Here is an 18,396-nt window from a genome sequence, read left to right as displayed (position 1 = left end):
TCCAAGAAATTATTTGATTAAGAGTAAAAAAGTATTTGTGAAAAGTACTACTCAAGTAAAAAGCGTAACTCAGGTCTAAACCGGATCTAAACTAGGATTAACTCAGGACTACACCATACAGAGGGGACGGGAGGGCATCTGACACAACTGTATCTGAGCACAAACTGAGCTAGCGTTCATGAAGTCAAACTCAACACTGCCCAATAATTAGCAATTAGACAGGTCCTGGTTTAGTCCTGGTTTAGTATGGTTTTGTACTCATTTACTCCTCGTCCAGTCCTGGTTCAGTCCTGACGATCTTAATGGAAACAAGTGAGGTCTGTGGAGAAGTGAGCCCACTCACAGTAACAATGCATGTTTTTCAAGATTTTTTTGAGCAACAAAAAAACTCAAATTGAAAATGAAGTTTAATGCCATATTTGAAATCTTCCAGACAAAGTAATAACATCCCCACAGAGGCAAACAGGTGGTGGACCCTAGACCAGAAAAGTTACACAGTTCAGCTTTAATGTTATTTCTGCCAGAGCAGGTTCTGATCATGTGATTTGACTGAAGCACAAACGTCTGTAAACAGCTGCAGGTTTGAAACGTGAAACTGAAAGTAATATTTACATTTGAAAACTGAGAACTCTGTATCCTGTAATAAAGAGGACAGAAACCAAGTCTGAACCAGGTCTAAACCGGGTCTAAACCGGGTCTGAACCGGGTCTGAAGTGGGTCTGAAGTGGGTCTGAACTGGGTCTGAACTGGGTCTGAACCGGGTCTAAACCAGGTCTGAAGTGGGTCTACACCAGGTCTGAACCGGGTCTAAACCAGGTCTAAACCAGGTCTAAACCAGGTTTGAACCAGGTCTAAACCAGGTTTAAACCAGGTCTGAACAGGTATAAACCAGGTCTGAACCAGATCTGAACCAGGTCTAAAATTTATTTATTTATTTATTTATTTCAGGGACAATGCACATTAATAAACATTTGCATGTAAATATGCCAGAATTGAACTAAACCAGAGCTATACCAGGTCTAAACCAGGTCTAAACCAGGTCTTGGTCCTGGTGATGTGGCGTTGTGAGAATAGAACATCTGCTCCTGTTTAAAAACTGCTTACTGTAACATTAAAACAGCATCCCCTGGTGGTAGAGCCTGGAAATGAAGCCCTTTTGATTTCAGTTCTAGCACACAGTTTCACATTTGAGTAATCTGATATGGTTCATTTTGGCAACTCTGTCTCTACCAGGCTGTAAAATAAATATACTACAACTACTACCACTAACAGGATTACTACTAGTAAACTAAAACAGGTGTAAAACATGTCTAAACCAAGACTAAAACAGATCTAAACCAGGACTAAAACAGGTCTAAACCGAGACTGAACCAATGCTAAAGCAGGACTAGGACTGGATTCTGTCTTATCTCATGTTCTCTGATTTTCATGGGGTGGGACTGGCTGGAGAACCAACCAATCAGAGAAACTCATCCCGTCTGTAAACAATCATGGCGGCTTATGTGAGTGTGCAGCAGCAGAAGAGAATGTAGAGGAGCCTGGACTAAACCAGGACTAAACCTAAACCAGGTCCAAACCAGGTCCAAACCAACTCTAACCCTGGTCTAAACCGTGTTTAAACCAGGTCTAAATCAGCTTCAGCACAGGTCTAAACCCAATCCAAACCTGGACTCCCTTCAGCACAGGTCGCTCTCTCTCTCTGGACAGTGTCTCTTCCTGGACCTGACCCTTGGCTCCGCCCCTCCCCCACTGTATTCAGGGGACAAGACGCAGGAGGGGGCGTGGTCTATGAAGCACCTGTTCAGGTAGCTCTCCTCCATCGCTGACGCCTTCACCCCCTGGGCCTGGTCCTGCAGCAGGAGTAGAGAGCACCTTTGGGTGAGGCCAAGCATCTCGCTCAGAGTCCCACCGTACAGCTCTGAGGTGTAGTACCACTCCCCTTCCTCGTCCATCACCGCGGCAACAGACTCCCCCCTCTCATACGGGAGCTCGCTGCGCGTTTTACCATAAAACTCTGCATGAGCCACACCCACCAGCTTGTCTAGCACCTCCTCCCCCACTGCCCCCACAAACTCTAAGTCCACATCTGCACAGAACACAAAATCCACCCCCTCTTCTCCCACCATGTCCCTCATGGCCTCCGCCAGCAGGGGCAGGCGGCGCAGGTACAGCCGCTCCCACCCAGGCAGCTCCGCAATGTGGACCACCCTGAGCTGTTTGCCTGGGCGCAGAGGAGGGGGCGGTTGCAGCACACGGGGGTTGTCTGTCAGGATGTAGTAGGTCACTGGGCGACTCGCCAGAAAGTGCTCCTCTGCTGTAGAGATGAAACGCTGCAGGTAGGGGGCGTAGTTTCCCACCACCAGCGTCACCAGAACAACACGGAGGGGTGTGCCCAGGAAACGAGATCTGCGTCCGGCTGCCAACGAAGACTCTGCCCAGACCACCGGAGCGCCCCATGAGGTGAGGGAGAGGGCGGGGCTGTGGGGTGAAGGGGGTGGGACTCCATGCCAGAAAGAGACCCCAGGGGGAGGGGCACTGGGGGGCTGTTTACGGCCCTGAAGGAGGTCTGAGGAGGAGAGAGGGAAGATGGTTTATATATATATATATATATATATATATATATATATATATATATATATATATATATATATATATATATACACGAGAGTCATTCAATAAATAAAGTGAATTTTTCGGTATAAGGACTTTTAATACACATAGAAGCTTACTTTTTTTTGTTTTTTTGTTTTACTTGTCTTTCACATGGATTTAATTTCTTTTGCAGATTAAAAAAAACTTTGAGAGTTTTGGCAATTAACAAAGATGGCCAACCAAGAAGCATGCTCCAGGTTTGAACAGCGGTCATCAAGTTTTTGGTTGCTGAAGGGTGCAAACCCATATTCATAGGAGAATGTCACTGTGTCTGGTTCGATCACCTCAGGAGACCTCACTTCTGTAGGCCTCCGAGGCCTGCCTTCATCCTCAACACTGCTCCATCCTCCTTTAAACAATTTAGCCCACTTGTAGACATTTTTTTGGCTGAAACATGTGGCACCATACACAGTTGACATTCTCCTATGAATTTCAACAGGTTTGCACCCTTCACCAACCAAAAACCCGATAACTGACCGCTGTTCAATCCTGGAGCATGCTTCTTGGTTGGCCATCTTTGTTAATCGCCAAAACTCTCAAAAAATTGTTTTAATCTGCAAAAGAAATTAAATCCATGTGGAAAAACAAGTAAAACAAAAAAAAGTAAGCTTCTAACTGTATTAAAGGTTATATATATATATATATATATATATATATATATATATATATATATATATATAGATAGATAGATAGATAGATAGATAGATAGATAGATAGATAGATAGATAGATAGATAGATAGATAGATAGATAGATAGATAGATAGTAGTGGAGACTGATCGAGCCAAGACCCTGTGGGACTTCCAGATATAGACTGGACCAATTGGACATTGTGGTGGTGGATGAACAACAGAGCAAAGCTGTTGTGGTAGATATTGCAGTAATGGAAACATCAGGAAAAAGGAACATGAGAAACTAAAGAAATACCAGGAGCTCAAAGAAGAGCTGGAGAAGGCCTGAAAGGTGAAGGCATCATTGGTGCCTGTGGTCATCGGAGCACTCGGGGCAGTGACCCCCAGACTGGAGGATTGGCTACAGCAAATCCCAGGAAAAGACAAAACCAGAGTAAAAGATGTGATATAGTCTAGAGGTGTGTGTATGGTCTGGTCTGCTGCAAATATCTGTGGAATCCATACAAACACCACATGTGTTTTATATATGCAGAGGAATGGGTCTGTGGAGCAGAGGAGTAGAGGAGAGGGGCAGAGGAGCAGAGGAGAGGGGCAAAGGAGCAGAGGAGAGGGGCAAAGGAGCAGAGGAGAGGGGCAGAGGAGTACAGGAGTAGAGCTGAAGAGAGGAGCAGAGGATCAGCGGAGAGGATCAGAGGGTCAGAGCAGAGGAGCAGTAGAGTAGAGGAGAGGGTCAGAGAAGTGGGGCAGAGGAACAAAGGAGCGGGTCAGAGGAGCAGATTAGCACAGGAGAAGGGCAGAGGAGCTGAGGAGGAGAGGAGCACAGGAGAGGTTCAGAGGATCAGAGAAGAGGGTCAGAGGAGCAGAGAAGAGGGGCCAAGGAGCAAAGGAACAGAGGAGAGGGTTAGAGGAGCAGAGGGTCAAAGGAACAGAGGAGAGAGGCAGAGGAGCAGAGGGGATGGTCAGAGTATACTCACAGATGATGACGAAGAGGACACTGCAGCTCAGGAGCAGTTGGAATCGGTTGAACCTGAAGACTCCTGTTTCAAACACAGTGGGTTTTATGTTATTGTTGTGTCCTTGGGCAGAACACTTCCCCCTGTTTGTCTATAAGCGACTCATTTTAAAGTTCTCATAGGGAAATGTGTCTTCTACATTTGACCCATCATTCAGTGTCTCTGAATTAGTCCCAGTTTAGTCCTGGTTTTGTCCTGGTTTAGTCCTGATTCACTCCTAGTTTAGTTCTGGATGTGTTGACCTGGTTTATGGTTAACATCTGTGTAATCACTTGGTCTATCCTCATGAAACCAAAGTTCAGCGTCTTTTCTGATTTTTATTTTATTTTTTCACAATATCAGGTTCAACATTGTAGGAGCAAACGTTTGCAGATGTCCCATAAAGTTGTATAACCTCCCTGAGCTCTCTGGAGTTGTTGTTGTTCTGGTTAAACAGAGGAGGTCAAAGGTGACACTGACCTGAGCTGAGCGTTGCCATGATGACGACCTGCGGCCTCTGACCTCAGACGTCCTGGATCACCCGCTCCGTCGTGTGCGCAGTCTGTAGCTCTCCTTTGGGTTTGTCTGTATTTTCCTTTTCTCCATGTTACGCCCCTCTCCTCTCTCTCCTCTCCTCCCTCTTTCCTCCTCCTCTCTCTTCTCCTTCTGTCTCTCTTCTGCCCTGTCTATTCCCTCCCTCTCGCTCCTCCTTGTTTCTATATCTATATCGTTCTCTCTCTTCCCTCCCTCTCACCTATTTCTCTCCTTTTTCCCTCCCTCTGTTTCTTCTCTCTGTCCCACTCTCTCCTCCCTCTTTCTCAGTCTCCTCTCTCCTCCCCTCTCTCATCTGTCTTTTCTCCCTCTATAGCGCTCCTTGTTCTGTCCGCTCCTCCCTCTTTCTCAGGCCCCCCTCCGTCTATAGCTCCCCGTGTTCTCTCTTCTTCACCCCTTTTTCTCTTTTTCTTTTCTCCTCCTCCCCTCCCTCTCTCTCTCTCTCTCTCTCTCTCTATCTCTCTCTCTCTCTCTCTCTCTTTTCCACCAGATGGCAGCACTAGACCTACTTTCTCTCCATGGGCTGACTAGTTCTGGTTTAGTCCTAGTTTAGTTCTGGTTGAGTCCTTATTGAGGCCATGGTTGGTTTGGCCCTGGCTTAGTCCTGCTTCAGTCTTGGTTTAGTTCTAGATTAGTCCTAGTTTAGTCCTGCTCTAGTCCTGGTTTAGTCTTGGTCTAGTCCTTGTTTAGGTCTTGTTGAGTCCTTGCTCAGCCCTGGTTTAGACCTGATTCAATCCTGGTTTAGTTCTGGATTAGTCCTGGTTTAGTCCAGGTTTATTCCTGCTCTAGTCCTGGATTAGTTCTGGTTTAGTCCTAGTATAGTCCTGGTCTAGTCCTAATTTAGTCCTGGTCTAGTCCTTGTTTAGGTTTTCTTGAGTCCATGCTCAGCCCTGGTTCAGACATGGTTTTGTCCTTGTTTAGTCCTGATTCAGTCCTTCTCTAGTCCTGGATTAGTTCTGGTTTAGTCCTGGTTTAGTCCTGGTTTAGTCCTGGTCTAGTCCTGGTCTAGTCCTGGTTTAGTCATGGTTTAGTTCTTGTTTAGGTGTTGATAAGTCCAGCTGTTGTTTAACCCTGGTTTAGTCCTGGTCTAGTCCAGATTTAGTTCTGATTTAGTCTTTGTCTATTCCTAATTTCGTCCTGGTTTCGTCCTGGTTTCATCCTGGTTTAGTCCTAGGCTAGTCCCGGTTCATTCATTGAAACATAAACATTTGATCAGTTTGCTATCTATTTATTTATTTGGGATAAATCTGACTTTTTACATTCAAGACACAAACAGAATTGAACTTTGGACTAAAGCCTCAAACACAACAAAAACAGCTACAGCAAATTTTAATCATCCAAAAAATATCTGAAATCTCACTTTTCCAAACTGTAAGGCTGTGACAGAAACATGTGCTTGAAATCCCAGAATGCACCTGTTTGTAGTCCATGTGACAGAACTAAAGTACAGCCATTAGCACACTGGCTTAAAGTTTTGGCAGTGTTTTACTGTGATGTCATCAAACAGCGCCTGGATCAATGAGGTTGTGTTATCTTAGTAAACTCTGAGGGACCTTTACAAAATTATGAGATCAAATTGTTTAAACTGCACAAGAACTCATCTGTTATGATATGCGCAGAGCTACAGGAAAATGAACCTGTCCAGAAAGAGGACTTCTGTTCTGCTTTAGTGCTGGTTGAGTCCAGGTTTAGTCTTGGTTTAGTTTAATCTGAGTATAGACCTGGTTCAGTCCTGGTATCATCGATATTGAATCCTGGTTTGGTCATTTTTAAAACTGGGTTTAGTTCTAGTTTACCCCTGGTTTAGGTCTGGTTTAGTCTTGGTTTAGTCTATGATTAGTCCTGGTTTAGACCTGATTTAAACCTGGTTTATTGTATGTTTAGTCTACATTTAGACCTCATTCAGTACAGGTTTAGACCTGGTGTAGTCCTAGTTTAGACCTATTATAGTTCTGGTTTAGACCTGGTTTAGTCCTGGTTTAGTCTTGGTTTGGTCCTGGTATAGACCTGTTTTTTGTCAAATGCAAAAATACTGCAAATCTTCTTCACCCTGAGAAACTTGATATCTTCATTATTTGTTATAATACAGTCCCCTCTGTGCAATGATGTTACATTCATAATTATTGTAATCAAATTTTTGGAGCAATTAAAGTGTAAATATTTGTATTTAAGGCTATTCAGCAATTTATCAGTTCTGCTAAGTTGTTTTTTCTTAGTTAAGTCAAATATCATGACATGTTTTCTTTTTCTCTTCCCATATTTAGAGACTGAAGAGACTGGAGACCTCATGTGTCTGTTAGATCTTTAAAAGTTATGATTATAAGATATTTTACAATCAGCGTCTGAGAATAAATATATTTCATTAAATGTAATAATAATGTCTAAGCTCATGCTACAGCAGGCAGTGGAGATATTTTAAACTCAAACATAAATAAACAAAACTAAATACATTTGGCAAATAAAGAGTTAAATCTGCAGCATTTTGAGTTTTCCACAGTTTAATCAGCGCCTTCTTTATATTCAACAACACCTTTCATTTCACTAAGAACAGGGCTGAATATGTTTACTCACTGGCTTATACTTAATTTTGCTCTCCACACTAAGTCACTCCCCTTTCAGAGCACTATCACAAAACAATCAGTGTGTATCTCACTAATGAAACTACTGCACATCACATCAGGTTTGTCAAGTTGCTGTGTAATTTTATATCATGTTTTTGTATATTTATGGAGAATTGTCGTGTGCTAGCCTAGGTAATGTAGCATTGTGGGCGGAGCCTTATAAAACTTTTACTGCTAACTTTTACTGCTAACAGGACCCAGGAGAGATCGTTAGATTACTCAAACATGTATGGACATCTAAAACCTCTTCAGGCATGTTTTTGATGAGGGATCAATGTTATAACATTTTAGAGGTAAAAAAAAAACTCCATTTTGCATTAAACAGCTTGTTGGAACAAGTAAGTTTTGGTCAATATCTCATGTTCTATAATAATTAAAGAGTTTGTATGAAGAGGTGGGCAAAATGCATTAAAATTAGTTTTTTATATGCAAAATTAAAATGAAGTATATGATCTAAGAAGAATCAGCTGTATCCCTGGACCTCAGGACATGTGCAGGCACATTTTAGCTCACGTCTGATGGATTGTTAAAATACTGTCTGATTATCACCATTGTCAAAATAATCCCAAAAGTACTGAAATTTTCTTTTTGCTGTGTCGTAAGTGAAGCCTAAATTGCATGATCAAATATTAAAATATGTATTCTTTTGACTCTTTGACTTCATTTGAAAGTAATCAAATGAAAGAGTGTGTCTGTTTAGTTTGTTCAGTGGGAGAAAAGTAAATATCCAGCCTTGTTCATAGATCTTCATAACTCTTGGTAAACGCTAACTCTTATGTAGCTAACTTTCCTGTAGCTTCTGTAGCTAGCTCATGGAAGTATAAGTTCCTCTTATAGCTCCATGTGCTAGCTTCTGGTGCTAGCTCCTGTAGCTGGTGTGGGGCGGATTGTGCAGGGCGGATCAGGTCATATCCGGTCGTCTCCGAGGAGCTGGAGCAGCGCCTGTAGGAGGCGGTCGTCGCGGTGACGGTAGGTGTTCTGGTAAAATCGGTCCACATAGCGGCTGTAGACCGGGTCCTGGGGGGTCTGGATCCGGTTGATCAGGTCCAGAGCCTGGTACAGGGCCTGGGGGGGGAGCCTGGAGGGAGTGGCCCCAGGAGAGAGTGACATCCTGGAGGAACCGCGAGGCACAACCTCCTGAGGCTCTCTGTCCTCTGGTACTTTGCCCTTGAGGTAAGCCTCTGGGACTGGAGTCTGTCTGCCGAAGGCGGCCTGTAGGAGGCGCTGCAGAGCCACAGAGGAGAGGCCAGTGGAGGAGGTGTCAGAGGAGCGCTCTCTTTCTGCGTTGGGGGGAGTCTCTGTGTGGGGGACAGGCTGCTCCTCGGTGGGCTCCTGTGGGGAGATCAGAGGGTGAAAGGTCAAAGACTATACAAAGAAGTCGACTGAGTGAGTGTCACACCACCCATAGCGTTTGGCTCTAAATTCAGCCAATCAGGGCTAGCAGTTATAACAGTTAATCTGGAGCCCAGTTTCAGTTTCAGTTTTACCACAGCAACCAATGACCCAGGTGTGAGGGTGTTGACTGTAACGCCCCTTCCCTGGTTTAGCAGGGAGCAGGTGCTGTTAATCAATCAAACCTGTTGCCAGGATTATGTAAAGTGGGTAATATGAACATTTTAAGGTCAGAATGACAAGACTGACAGCAGCAGTTACAGAGAGAGGGGCCACGCTTATTCAATAGAAAGTGAATTGGAGCCAGAGAGGTCTGGACTCTGTGGTGGCCAATCCATGTGTGAAAATGATGTCTTATGCTCCCTGAACCACTCTTTCACAATTTGAGCCTGATAAATCCTGGCATTGTCATCTTGGAATATGCCCATGTCATCAGGGAAGAAAAAATCCATTGATGGAATAACCTGGTCATTCAGTATATTCAGGTGTCAGCTGACCTCATTCTTTGAGCACAGACTGTTGCTGAACCTAGACCTGACCAACTGGAGGATGCTCATACCTATTTGCTTAGTTAAATCCATGTGGCGACTTTTTTTGGCCGGGCAGTGTAAATACAGTTTATGGTGTGTCCTCTATCTGCAGGTCGGTTACTTGTAGTAACTTTTTTAACAGTACGAGCGCAGGCTACATACTAGTGTTTTCATGATACTAAAATTTCAAACTTGATTTCAATACTAGGGAATAGACTTGATGCTCAAAACTGATTCTGATACCACGAGGATAATGCAAAACACTTTCTTTATACAATATAATGTGATTGTCAGCATTAAATGGAAGTACTTTCTTTTCTACTCCCATGTGGCCTTATATCTGTGTAATCCCTCAGTGGTCCAGTAGGTTCATAGTGGTCCATGGGTGTAGACTAGTACGTGTCTTATACTTGTGAAAGATACAGCTCAAGATCATTCTAAAGATATTCAGGAAAGGTTCATTTCTGTCCTGTCAATGGGACTTTTTCAGTATCGATACCTGTGAACAATGAGTATCTAGTTTTGGTACTAATTTTAGTATCGATTAGTATCTGATTTTCCATACTTTTGACAACACTACTAAAAACAGTTCCTTGAAACATCTCGCCCCTGTCCTCTCCCTGCGTGCTTGTCTCACCTCCATCCGTTCCACTCCTCTCCTGTCGTTCTGCACGGGGTTGTATGGTGTGTAGACTCGAGGTTTCTTCATGTGCTCCGGTTTCTCTGATGTTCCGTGAAGGATCAGCTTCCAACTCAGAATACGCCCCTTGTTCTCCATCCGACCAGACTGACAGAGAGAGAGAGACAAGTCATCCTCTGCGTCCTCTGCATCCTCTGTTCCTCTGACTCTCTCAACACTTTGACTAAACCAGGACTAAACCAGGTCTAAACCAGGACTGAACCAGGTCTAAATCACTTCTAAACCAAATCTAAATCAGGTCTAAACCACATCTAAACCAGGCCTAAACCAAAACTAAACCAGGACTCACTGTGTCTGTGATCTTGAGGGTCCAGGTTCCTGTTGGATCTTCTCCCCAGGTGTGCACAGACATGAAGTACCAGTTTCTAAATCCACTGGCTGAAGTGTCACGCTCCCTCTCAGCGAGCAGCACCGTGGGAGTACCTACAAAACACCAGAACATGATATGTGCAGCTCTCAATTGCATTCAACACACTGAAAGCGTTTGGAATGTATATATTCACTGTCAGGTTAAGGTTAGAGTTACCTGAGGGACTTATCTGAAGGGGTTGGGTTAGGGGATAGGAATCGGGGGCGTGGTTACCGGAGAGGGTGGGGTTGGGGTCAGGGGCAGAGTTGTGGGTGTGGTTACCTGAGGGAGAGGTGAGTGTGATGTGCAGGTCGCCTCGTCTTGTGTACTCGATGCTCGCCTCAACCTGGACGTGCTCCAGAGACAGCACCGCGTTCTCCTGCCCCCTACAGGCGTGAGTCGGGATCTCTATGGTGATCTCTCCAGACGCCTTCAGCTCCCTGTGGTCAGAAACAAGAGAGAGAGATGTTAGACAGGAGGGGAGGAATGTGCCCTGTGTGACCAAGAGGAGAGAAGAGAGAGGTGAGGGAGGGCGAGGGGAAAGAGGAGAGAGAGGGAGAGAAAAGAAAGAGAGACTGGAGAGGAGAGAGCGAAAAAGAGGAGAGAGAAAGGGAGAGGGGAGGAGAGTAGAGAGAGAGGATGAGAGGGAAAGAGAGGGGAAAGGCTGGGAGAGAAAGAGAGAAGAGAGGAGAGGACCGGGCATATGTGTCTGGGGTTGTTGGGGTCAGTGGGAGGTGGGTGGAGGTTGGACCTGTGCAGTTAAATCCTCAGATTAAAGCAGATGTTTTGGTTAAAGAGGAACTGACTCAGTAAATCTGATCACTATGAACAAAATGACATGAGATAATCCTGGTCTGGACTCACACTTTGACACGCTCTGGCCTAAATATCGCACATACAAAACAATACAAGCTGATTCAGATACGTTATGTGTTATCAGTTAATACCCCATAGAAGTAAAATACCCCCTCTTTAAAGACATTGTAGTTTTCAGAGTACTTTTGCGTAACTTTTATACTGATTGGAGTAACAGTACTCTTACTTGAGTAACACTACTGTATGTTGTTACCTGGGCTGGAAAGAGTCATCGTTCACGGTGCACTGCTTCTTCTCAGGCACCTGTCTCCAGCTGTCAGGATGGGCCAGGTCCACCAGTGCTTTGGCGTTCAGGAGCCCAAAGCCAAACCTGCTGTTCACCATCAGCCCTGCCCCGTTCCTCTTCCACCCAGGGTTACCAGCGAGAGGGTCGAACTCTGACGTCCACACCACCAAGTGCTGAAGGTCCCTCCAGGTAAGGTCAGGACTAAAGAGGGAAGTATTTGTTACTACTCTTACTACAGATACTACTGCCACTACTACCAAAACTACTACTGACAACTACTAACTCTGACGTTCACACCACCAGGTGCAAAAGGTCTTTCCCCATATTTAGTCCAGAGTCAGGACTAAACATGAGGAATCAGAGTTTCAGTTTTATGCAAAATCTGAAACAGTTTTCACCACTAACATCCACGTCTCGATGCTCCTGCCTCATCCTGCCTCTGTTTGAGTTTTGTGTATGTCTGTTTGTGTCTGTGTGTGTATGTAGACAACGGTATGTTGTGTTTGTGGCTGAAAATGAATGTATGTGGCTGAATGTGGTTTTATGACTATAAGAATGGAGTTGTATGCGACTGTATGTAAGAATGATTTTAGAGTGTAAATAATAACCTTGTTTTTATTCTATTGTATTTTATTTCCTACAGGTTGACATTTTACACCTGTCCCGGGACTACGGATGAAAAATAGCCCTCGGGCTAATTCTGGCATATTTACATGCAAATGTTTATTAATGTGCATTGTCCCTGAAATAAATAAATAAATAAATAAATAAAGATGTGAGACAGGTCTGTACTTTGTTTAAATCCAGGCTCCAGGTTCTGTTTAGCTGTGCATACGACTGAAAGGGTTTTATTCTGCCTCTTCTCTTTTAATGTTCATTTTTTGATGATTATTTGGGATTATTTATGTTTTGATTTGTTTGTATTGCGATTTTAATGTCTTTATTATTCTATTAAGCACTTTCAATTACTTTGTGTAACAACTGTACTATACAAATAAACTTGCCTTACCTGCTACAACTACAAATACTACTACCACTACCACTACCAATACCACTACTACCACTACTATTACTACAACAACTGCTACTAACTCCTACGTCGACACCATCAGGTGCTGCAGGTCCCTCCACAATTAGGACTGTACAGAGAAATACTACTACTACTACTATTGCTACTAATACTCACTTCTGTTCGAGTGCGAGGGCAAATATCCCGGCTGCCAGAGGAGCAGAGGCGGAGGTCCCAGTGTGAGTCTCTGTACACTCGTTATGAAGGTCTGCACTGGTCTGACAAAACACGACAAAAAATATAAAGTTTCATATTTATTTTTAATAACTGGTTCAGTCCCATATTTAACTCAAGTTCAGTGCATTTAAACACAATAACAAAACGATATGACAAAGGAGCCAGTGCAGGTTCCACAGCACAGGCCTGATGCAGTTTGGGTCTTTATTTTTACTCCCCAGCTTGAACTGATCTAAAATAAATATATGTGCAGGTACACTAAAATATAAAGAATGTATTTTCAAAATTTGGTTATTTTTTATATTTTTCATGAGAATTTATACTTTTGATGCCTCAGTCAGTATTGATATAAATATACTTAGTATCAGTTGTAACATCAGTACTGACATCACCACCACACAGGCACAAGGAGGAGGTGTGTACTCCACAGCACGGCATTAAACTGATCCATACTACATTTATTATATTACTGGTGTTTTGCAGATAGTTAAGTTTAATGCCTGTAGGACTGTAGGATGTTCAACATCTTCATGAAGAAAGGAAAATTACATTGTGCACCTCTAAACACTAGTTGTGGGAAGGGCATCTGACACACTGGGACAGAGAAGGGTGGGAGGTCACATGAGAGGGCATCTGACACACAGGGTACAGGAGCACTTACGATCCTCTGGTCGGTGTAGTCACCACTGCTGTAGGCGGTTGCCAGAGTGGAGGAGCACTTCTCAGCGTACCAGGGGGAGAGGCCGTGCTGAGACGCGCTGGAGATAGACACGGTGTAGATACTGTCTGTGTAACCGTCACAGTCACAGTTGTCCCCCTGGCGACCACCGTTACCTGACGCCCACACAAAGATTGAACCCTTACCCCCACGGCCCTAAGGAAGAGGGGAGAGGAGAGAGGAGAGAGGGAGGAGAGACAGGAGTAGAGGAGAAGGGAGACAGGGAGACAGGGGAGAGATGATGGGGAAAGAGAAGAAAGGGAGAAGGAGAGAGGTAACAGGACAGGAGGGAGAGAGAGGAAAGGGAGATGGGAGAGGTTTGAAATGAGAGGGAGAGAGGAGAGATAGGGAAAGAGGGAAAGAGTGAGAGGAAGAAAGAAGGTTTACATATGTTGTTGTTTGTGTAGGACTATTCAGTTTTAATGCAGTGTCTAATGTCCCACTGCAGTTGTGTGAGGGTCAGTGTTTGAGTGGTTAACACATGTATTGTTTTGCATATTCTCTCTATATTTGGGGGGTTAGCTCAGGTTTGTGTTGCTGATGTTTAAAAAATGCACAAAATATATTTATATATATATGTATATATGTACCTTCTGTATGCCGTACTCAAAAGCCTTAGTGGCCAGTCTGCCCGGACCCTCCACAGTTTTGCCGTCATCGTTGGGGCCCCAGCTCGCACTGTAGATGTCCACATGGTCAGGGTTAAACCCAATGGAGCTGGCCTCTATGGCATCGGTCACTATCCCGTCTAGCATACGAATACCTATGCAACAACAATAGACACAGTCATTAAAGGGCCATATGAAGCTATTTTATGATCTATGCACACAGACCCTGCATATTTATTTTGAGTTCTTCTCTCAAACTGAAAACTAAACTCCACACACCTTCACTAGAATCATTTGGATCATTCAGCCCTGGAGTTGTCCATCTCTACTGAACTAAAGGTAAAAGGAGCTGTCATCACAAGCTGAAACAAAGCATTTTGAGCTTTGAAGATGTAGGCAGACTAATAATAAATGTGTGAATGAAACAAAACACAACTCCAGGTATGTTTTTGAAGGAGGTAACAGAATTATAATGTGGTTTAAAGCTCACATGAGTCCCTGTTGTGTAATATAGAACGTTTAAAGCATGCTGATCTCTGTATAACACCACAACAATGTATTGTTAATATACAATATATGAATCCCTGTATAAAACTGTGAGGTATGGTGTTAATATACAGCATGCAAATAACTGCACAACACCACAAATACGTACTCCACTATACAAATATACACCCCCATCACCACTTCCTGTCCAACTGGATCTTGATGAGGTTTTGTCATGATGTCAGTTTTCCCTGTCCTCCCGTGCTCTCTCCCCCTCCCCTACCTGTGTGTCTGGAGCTGGGTGGAGTGCCCGACTCCTCCCGTGCACACCTGGGGTGCATCAGCCTAATCACCACCACCTGCTGCTGAGTACAAGAAGGCTTGGCAGTCTACACTCGGTGCCAGACCGTCCGCGTGTAAAACATTCCTGCCTCTACTCGCCCAGCTCCTGCCGCCACGTTCCAGTCCCGGTATCGTCTCCTGCTCGTCTCGTCTCCGGCTCGTCTCGTCTCCTGCTCGTCTCGTCTCCTGCTCGTCTCGTCTCCTGCTCGTCTCGTCTCCTGTCCGGTCCTGGTCTCTGGTTTGTCACCCGCTCCCCGCTCTGGTCTTCGTCTGCTCCGCCCGCCCTGGTACCGCACCTGCTTCTATCCCCGTCCTGGTCCTGTCCTGCCCGCCTCTACCTGCACCGCACCCGCCTGACCCGTCTCCCGCTCCCCGGTTCCTGTACCTGCTCTTGTGACCTGTTTAAAGACTGCATTTTCACCGCTGTAAATAAACACTGTTAAAACTGCTCTGGTCTGCATCCTTTGGTCCTATCCGCACCGTTACGACAGAACGGTCTGGCCACTATGGACCAAGCAGGCTCAGATCCGGACCAGACGCGCCGCCTCACGCACTCTCACCCCGAGGCGGTGCTGGGTCAGCACGAACAATCCATTCGAACTCTATTGGAGCTAAATCAGACATTGTCCCAGCAGGTGGCACAGCTTAACCACCAGGTGGCCGCGCTCCTCGTCACCCCGCCTGCTGCAGCTGGAGCGCCACCATGCCTCCCGGAGCCGAGAGGCACGGATCCGGAGCCGTATGCTGGACAACCTCACCTCTGTCGCGGATTCCTGTTCCAGTGCGAGTTCATGTTCCAGCAATGCCCTTCTCGTTTCAGCTCGGGGGCCACCAAGATCCGATATATATGTGGATTACTCCGGGGCAGAGCTCTCCAGTGGGCAGAGGCGCGCCTAATGAAGACGTCTGTGGATAGCCTGGATTTTAATGAATTTGTGTCCACGTTTAAGCTGGTGTTTGACCACCCGCACTACCAGGACAATGCTGCCTCCCGGTTATTGACTCTCAGCCAGGGCTCCAGGACGGTAGCGGATTATTCCATTGAATTCTGGACACATGCGGCGGAGCTGGACTGGACGGACAGCGCGCTGCGGGCTGTGTTTGTGCGGGGCCTGAACGAGACTTTGAAAGATGAATTGGTTTCCCGGGACGAACCCCCCGACCTGCGGACCCTCATCTCCCTCACTCACCGTATAGACAACCGCCTACGGGCTCGTCGCCGAGAGAGACGCCGGTCACCGGTTCCGCCGGAGCCACGCGCTGCCCCGCCCCCGCCGGATGAGCCCATGCAACTCGACAGGACCCTTGTGTCGGCCGAGGAGCGTCAACGGAGGCGTCGTCTGGCCGGGGCTTGCCTCTACTGCGGTGAGCGCGGACATTATGTGGTCACTTGCCCAGTTCGGCCAAAAGGGGGGGCCCACCAGTAGCACTGGGAGTACTGGTGGGCGAGCAACACATCCTGGACTCTTCTAATAGACTGCGGCTCAGCGCCACCCTGTGCGTTCGCACAGAGACCTTATGCGTTTCCGCCCTTATCGACTCCGGGGCTGAGAGGGACTTTATTGATGCCCAAGTCGCGGAGCAGCTCGGGGTCTACCTGGAGCCCCTCGAACGCCCCTTAAATGCCCAGGGGCTCAATGGACGTTTTCTGGGGCACATCACTCACATCACAGAACCTGTCACCGTGATTCTGTCCGGCAACCACCAAGAGAACCGTCAGTTTCATGTCCTGTCCTCCTCCGCTTCTCCTCTGGTCCTTGGTTACCCCTGGCTACGCGCCCACAACCCTGTTTTCGATTGGGCCAGGGGCGGAGTTTCGGGCTGGAGTCCCGATTGCCACGCCAAGTGCCTTCGGTCCGCCCTCCCTCCGGCCGGGAGGTCCGTTCCTGTCGCTGATCCGTCCCCAGACACCCCCAATCTGTCCTCGGTGCCTGCTGAATATCACGACCTGGGGGAGGTTTTTAGCAAGAGCAAGGCCCTCTCTTTACCGCCCCACCGCCCATATGACTGCGCCATTGACCTCCTGCCGGGTGCCCCACTACCATCTAGCAGGCTATATAACCTGTCTAAACCTGAACGCGAGTCAATGGAGGACTATATCCGTGGGTCCCTGGCTGCCGGAATCATCCGCCCGTCCACTTCACCCGTGGGAGCGGGGTTCTTCTTTGTGGCTAAGAAGGACAAATCCCTGCGGCCTTGCATTGATTACCGGGGTCTGAACAATATAACTGTAAAGAATAAATACCCGCTTCCCTTACTGGACTCGGCATTTACGCCCCTCCACGGTGCGACCATCTTCTCCAAGTTGGATTTGCGGAATGCGTACCACCTGGTGCGCATCAGGGAGGGAGACGAATGGAAGACGGCCTTCAAGACACCCCTGGGACATTTCGAATACTTGGTTATGCCCTTCGGTCTCACCAACGCCCCTGCCGTATTCCAAGCCCTCATCAACGATGTGCTCCGTGATTTCCTTAACCGATTCGTCTTTGTTTACTTGGATGACATCTTGATTTTCTCGCGGTCCCCCCAGGAGCATCATCAGCACGTTCGCCAGGTTCTCCAGCGCCTCCTCGAGAATAAACTGTTCGTGAAAGCTGAGAAATGCGAGTTTCACGCAGAGGAGGTCAGCTTTTTGGGCTTCATTGTGGGGCGGGGCCAAGTAAGAGCTGACCCTGAAAAGATCCAGGCTGTCACTGAGTGGCCCGTTCCTACCAGCCGGAGACAGCTCCAGAGATTTATCGGCTTTGCCAATTTTTATAGACGTTTCATCCGGGATTTTAGTAGGGTTATCTCGCCCTTAACTAAACTCACCTCTCCTGCTTTGCAGTTTGCCTGGTCTCCTGAGGCGCAGACAGCCTTCGAGAAGCTTAAGAGACTATTTACCTCCGCTCCCATCCTGCACCAGCCCGACCCTTCACGGCAATTCATCGTGGAGGTCGACGCCTCCGACTCGGGAGTGGGGGCCGTGCTTTCGCAGAGGTTCGACCCCCACAACCGCCTCTGTCCCTGCGCCTTCTTTTCCCGGCGATTGTCCTCGGCCGAGGTCAATTATGACGTGGGGGATCGGGAGCTCCTTGCCGTAAAGCTGGCCTTGGAGGAGTGGCGCCACTGGCTCGAAGGGGCGGAGCAACCATTCATCGTCTGGACCGACCATAAAAACTTGGAGTACATCCAGTCCGCCAGGCGCCTCAATCCCCGTCAAGCTCGTTGGTCCCTCTTCTTCAGCCGCTTCAACTTTCTCCTCACCTACCGCCCCGGATCTCGGAACGTCAAACCCGATGCCCTCTCCCGCCAGTTCGCCCTGGAGGATAGCCCGGTCACCGCAGAAACAATTATTCCCTCCTCGTGTGTGGTGGCCGCGGTCCATTGGGATATCGAGGACACCGTCCGAGAGGCCCAGACCAACGACCCCGACCCAGGTAACGGCCCTCCAGATAAACTGTTTGTTCCCGATTCTGTCCGGTCTCAGGTG

General features: G+C 46.7%; 3 protein-coding genes across 4 annotated transcripts in view; all 3 read right to left on the bottom strand.

The window, feature by feature from the left end:
* Nucleotides 1–18,396, bottom strand: part of nudt2 (nudix (nucleoside diphosphate linked moiety X)-type motif 2) — a 100,091-nt gene that overhangs the window by 81,456 nt on the left and 239 nt on the right. The gene's annotated exons all lie outside the window — the stretch shown is intronic.
* Nucleotides 395–4,864, bottom strand: LOC117370941 (globoside alpha-1,3-N-acetylgalactosaminyltransferase 1-like). The gene is made up of 3 exons (XM_033966494.2): nt 4,756–4,864; nt 4,258–4,320; nt 395–2,566 (listed from the first exon to the last, which is right to left on the bottom strand). The coding sequence occupies exons 1-3, from the start codon at nt 4,772–4,774 to the stop codon at nt 1,677–1,679; spliced, it is 972 nt and encodes a 323-aa protein (XP_033822385.1). The 5' UTR covers nt 4,775–4,864; the 3' UTR covers nt 395–1,676.
* Nucleotides 6,041–18,396, bottom strand: part of pcsk1 (proprotein convertase subtilisin/kexin type 1) — a 28,034-nt gene continuing 15,678 nt past the window's right edge. The window contains exons 7-15 of one of the 2 annotated variants that reach the window (XR_008648703.1): nt 14,076–14,248; nt 13,429–13,641; nt 12,708–12,808; nt 11,489–11,722; nt 10,702–10,859; nt 10,360–10,493; nt 10,008–10,157; nt 6,692–8,780; nt 6,123–6,625 (exon numbers count right to left, since the gene is read on the bottom strand). Coding sequence is in view for 1 of the 2 variants with exons in the window: in XM_033967374.2 (XP_033823265.1) it covers nt 8,355–8,780; nt 10,008–10,157; nt 10,360–10,493; nt 10,702–10,859; nt 11,489–11,722; nt 12,708–12,808; nt 13,429–13,641; nt 14,076–14,248 (1,589 nt within the window). In the remaining variant the exon portion in view is untranslated. Of the gene's footprint in view, nt 8,781–10,007; nt 10,158–10,359; nt 10,494–10,701; nt 10,860–11,488; nt 11,723–12,707; nt 12,809–13,428; nt 13,642–14,075; nt 14,249–18,396 lie in introns of both variants that reach the window. The other variant, XM_033967374.2, reaches the window with a different exon arrangement.

This window comes from Periophthalmus magnuspinnatus, chromosome 5 (assembly GCF_009829125.3).
Source record: "Periophthalmus magnuspinnatus isolate fPerMag1 chromosome 5, fPerMag1.2.pri, whole genome shotgun sequence".
Classification (NCBI taxonomy): Eukaryota; Metazoa; Chordata; class Actinopteri; order Gobiiformes; family Gobiidae; genus Periophthalmus; species Periophthalmus magnuspinnatus.
The sequence above is the reverse complement of the archived record's forward strand: the minus strand, read 5'-3'. Positions and strand labels throughout refer to the sequence as shown.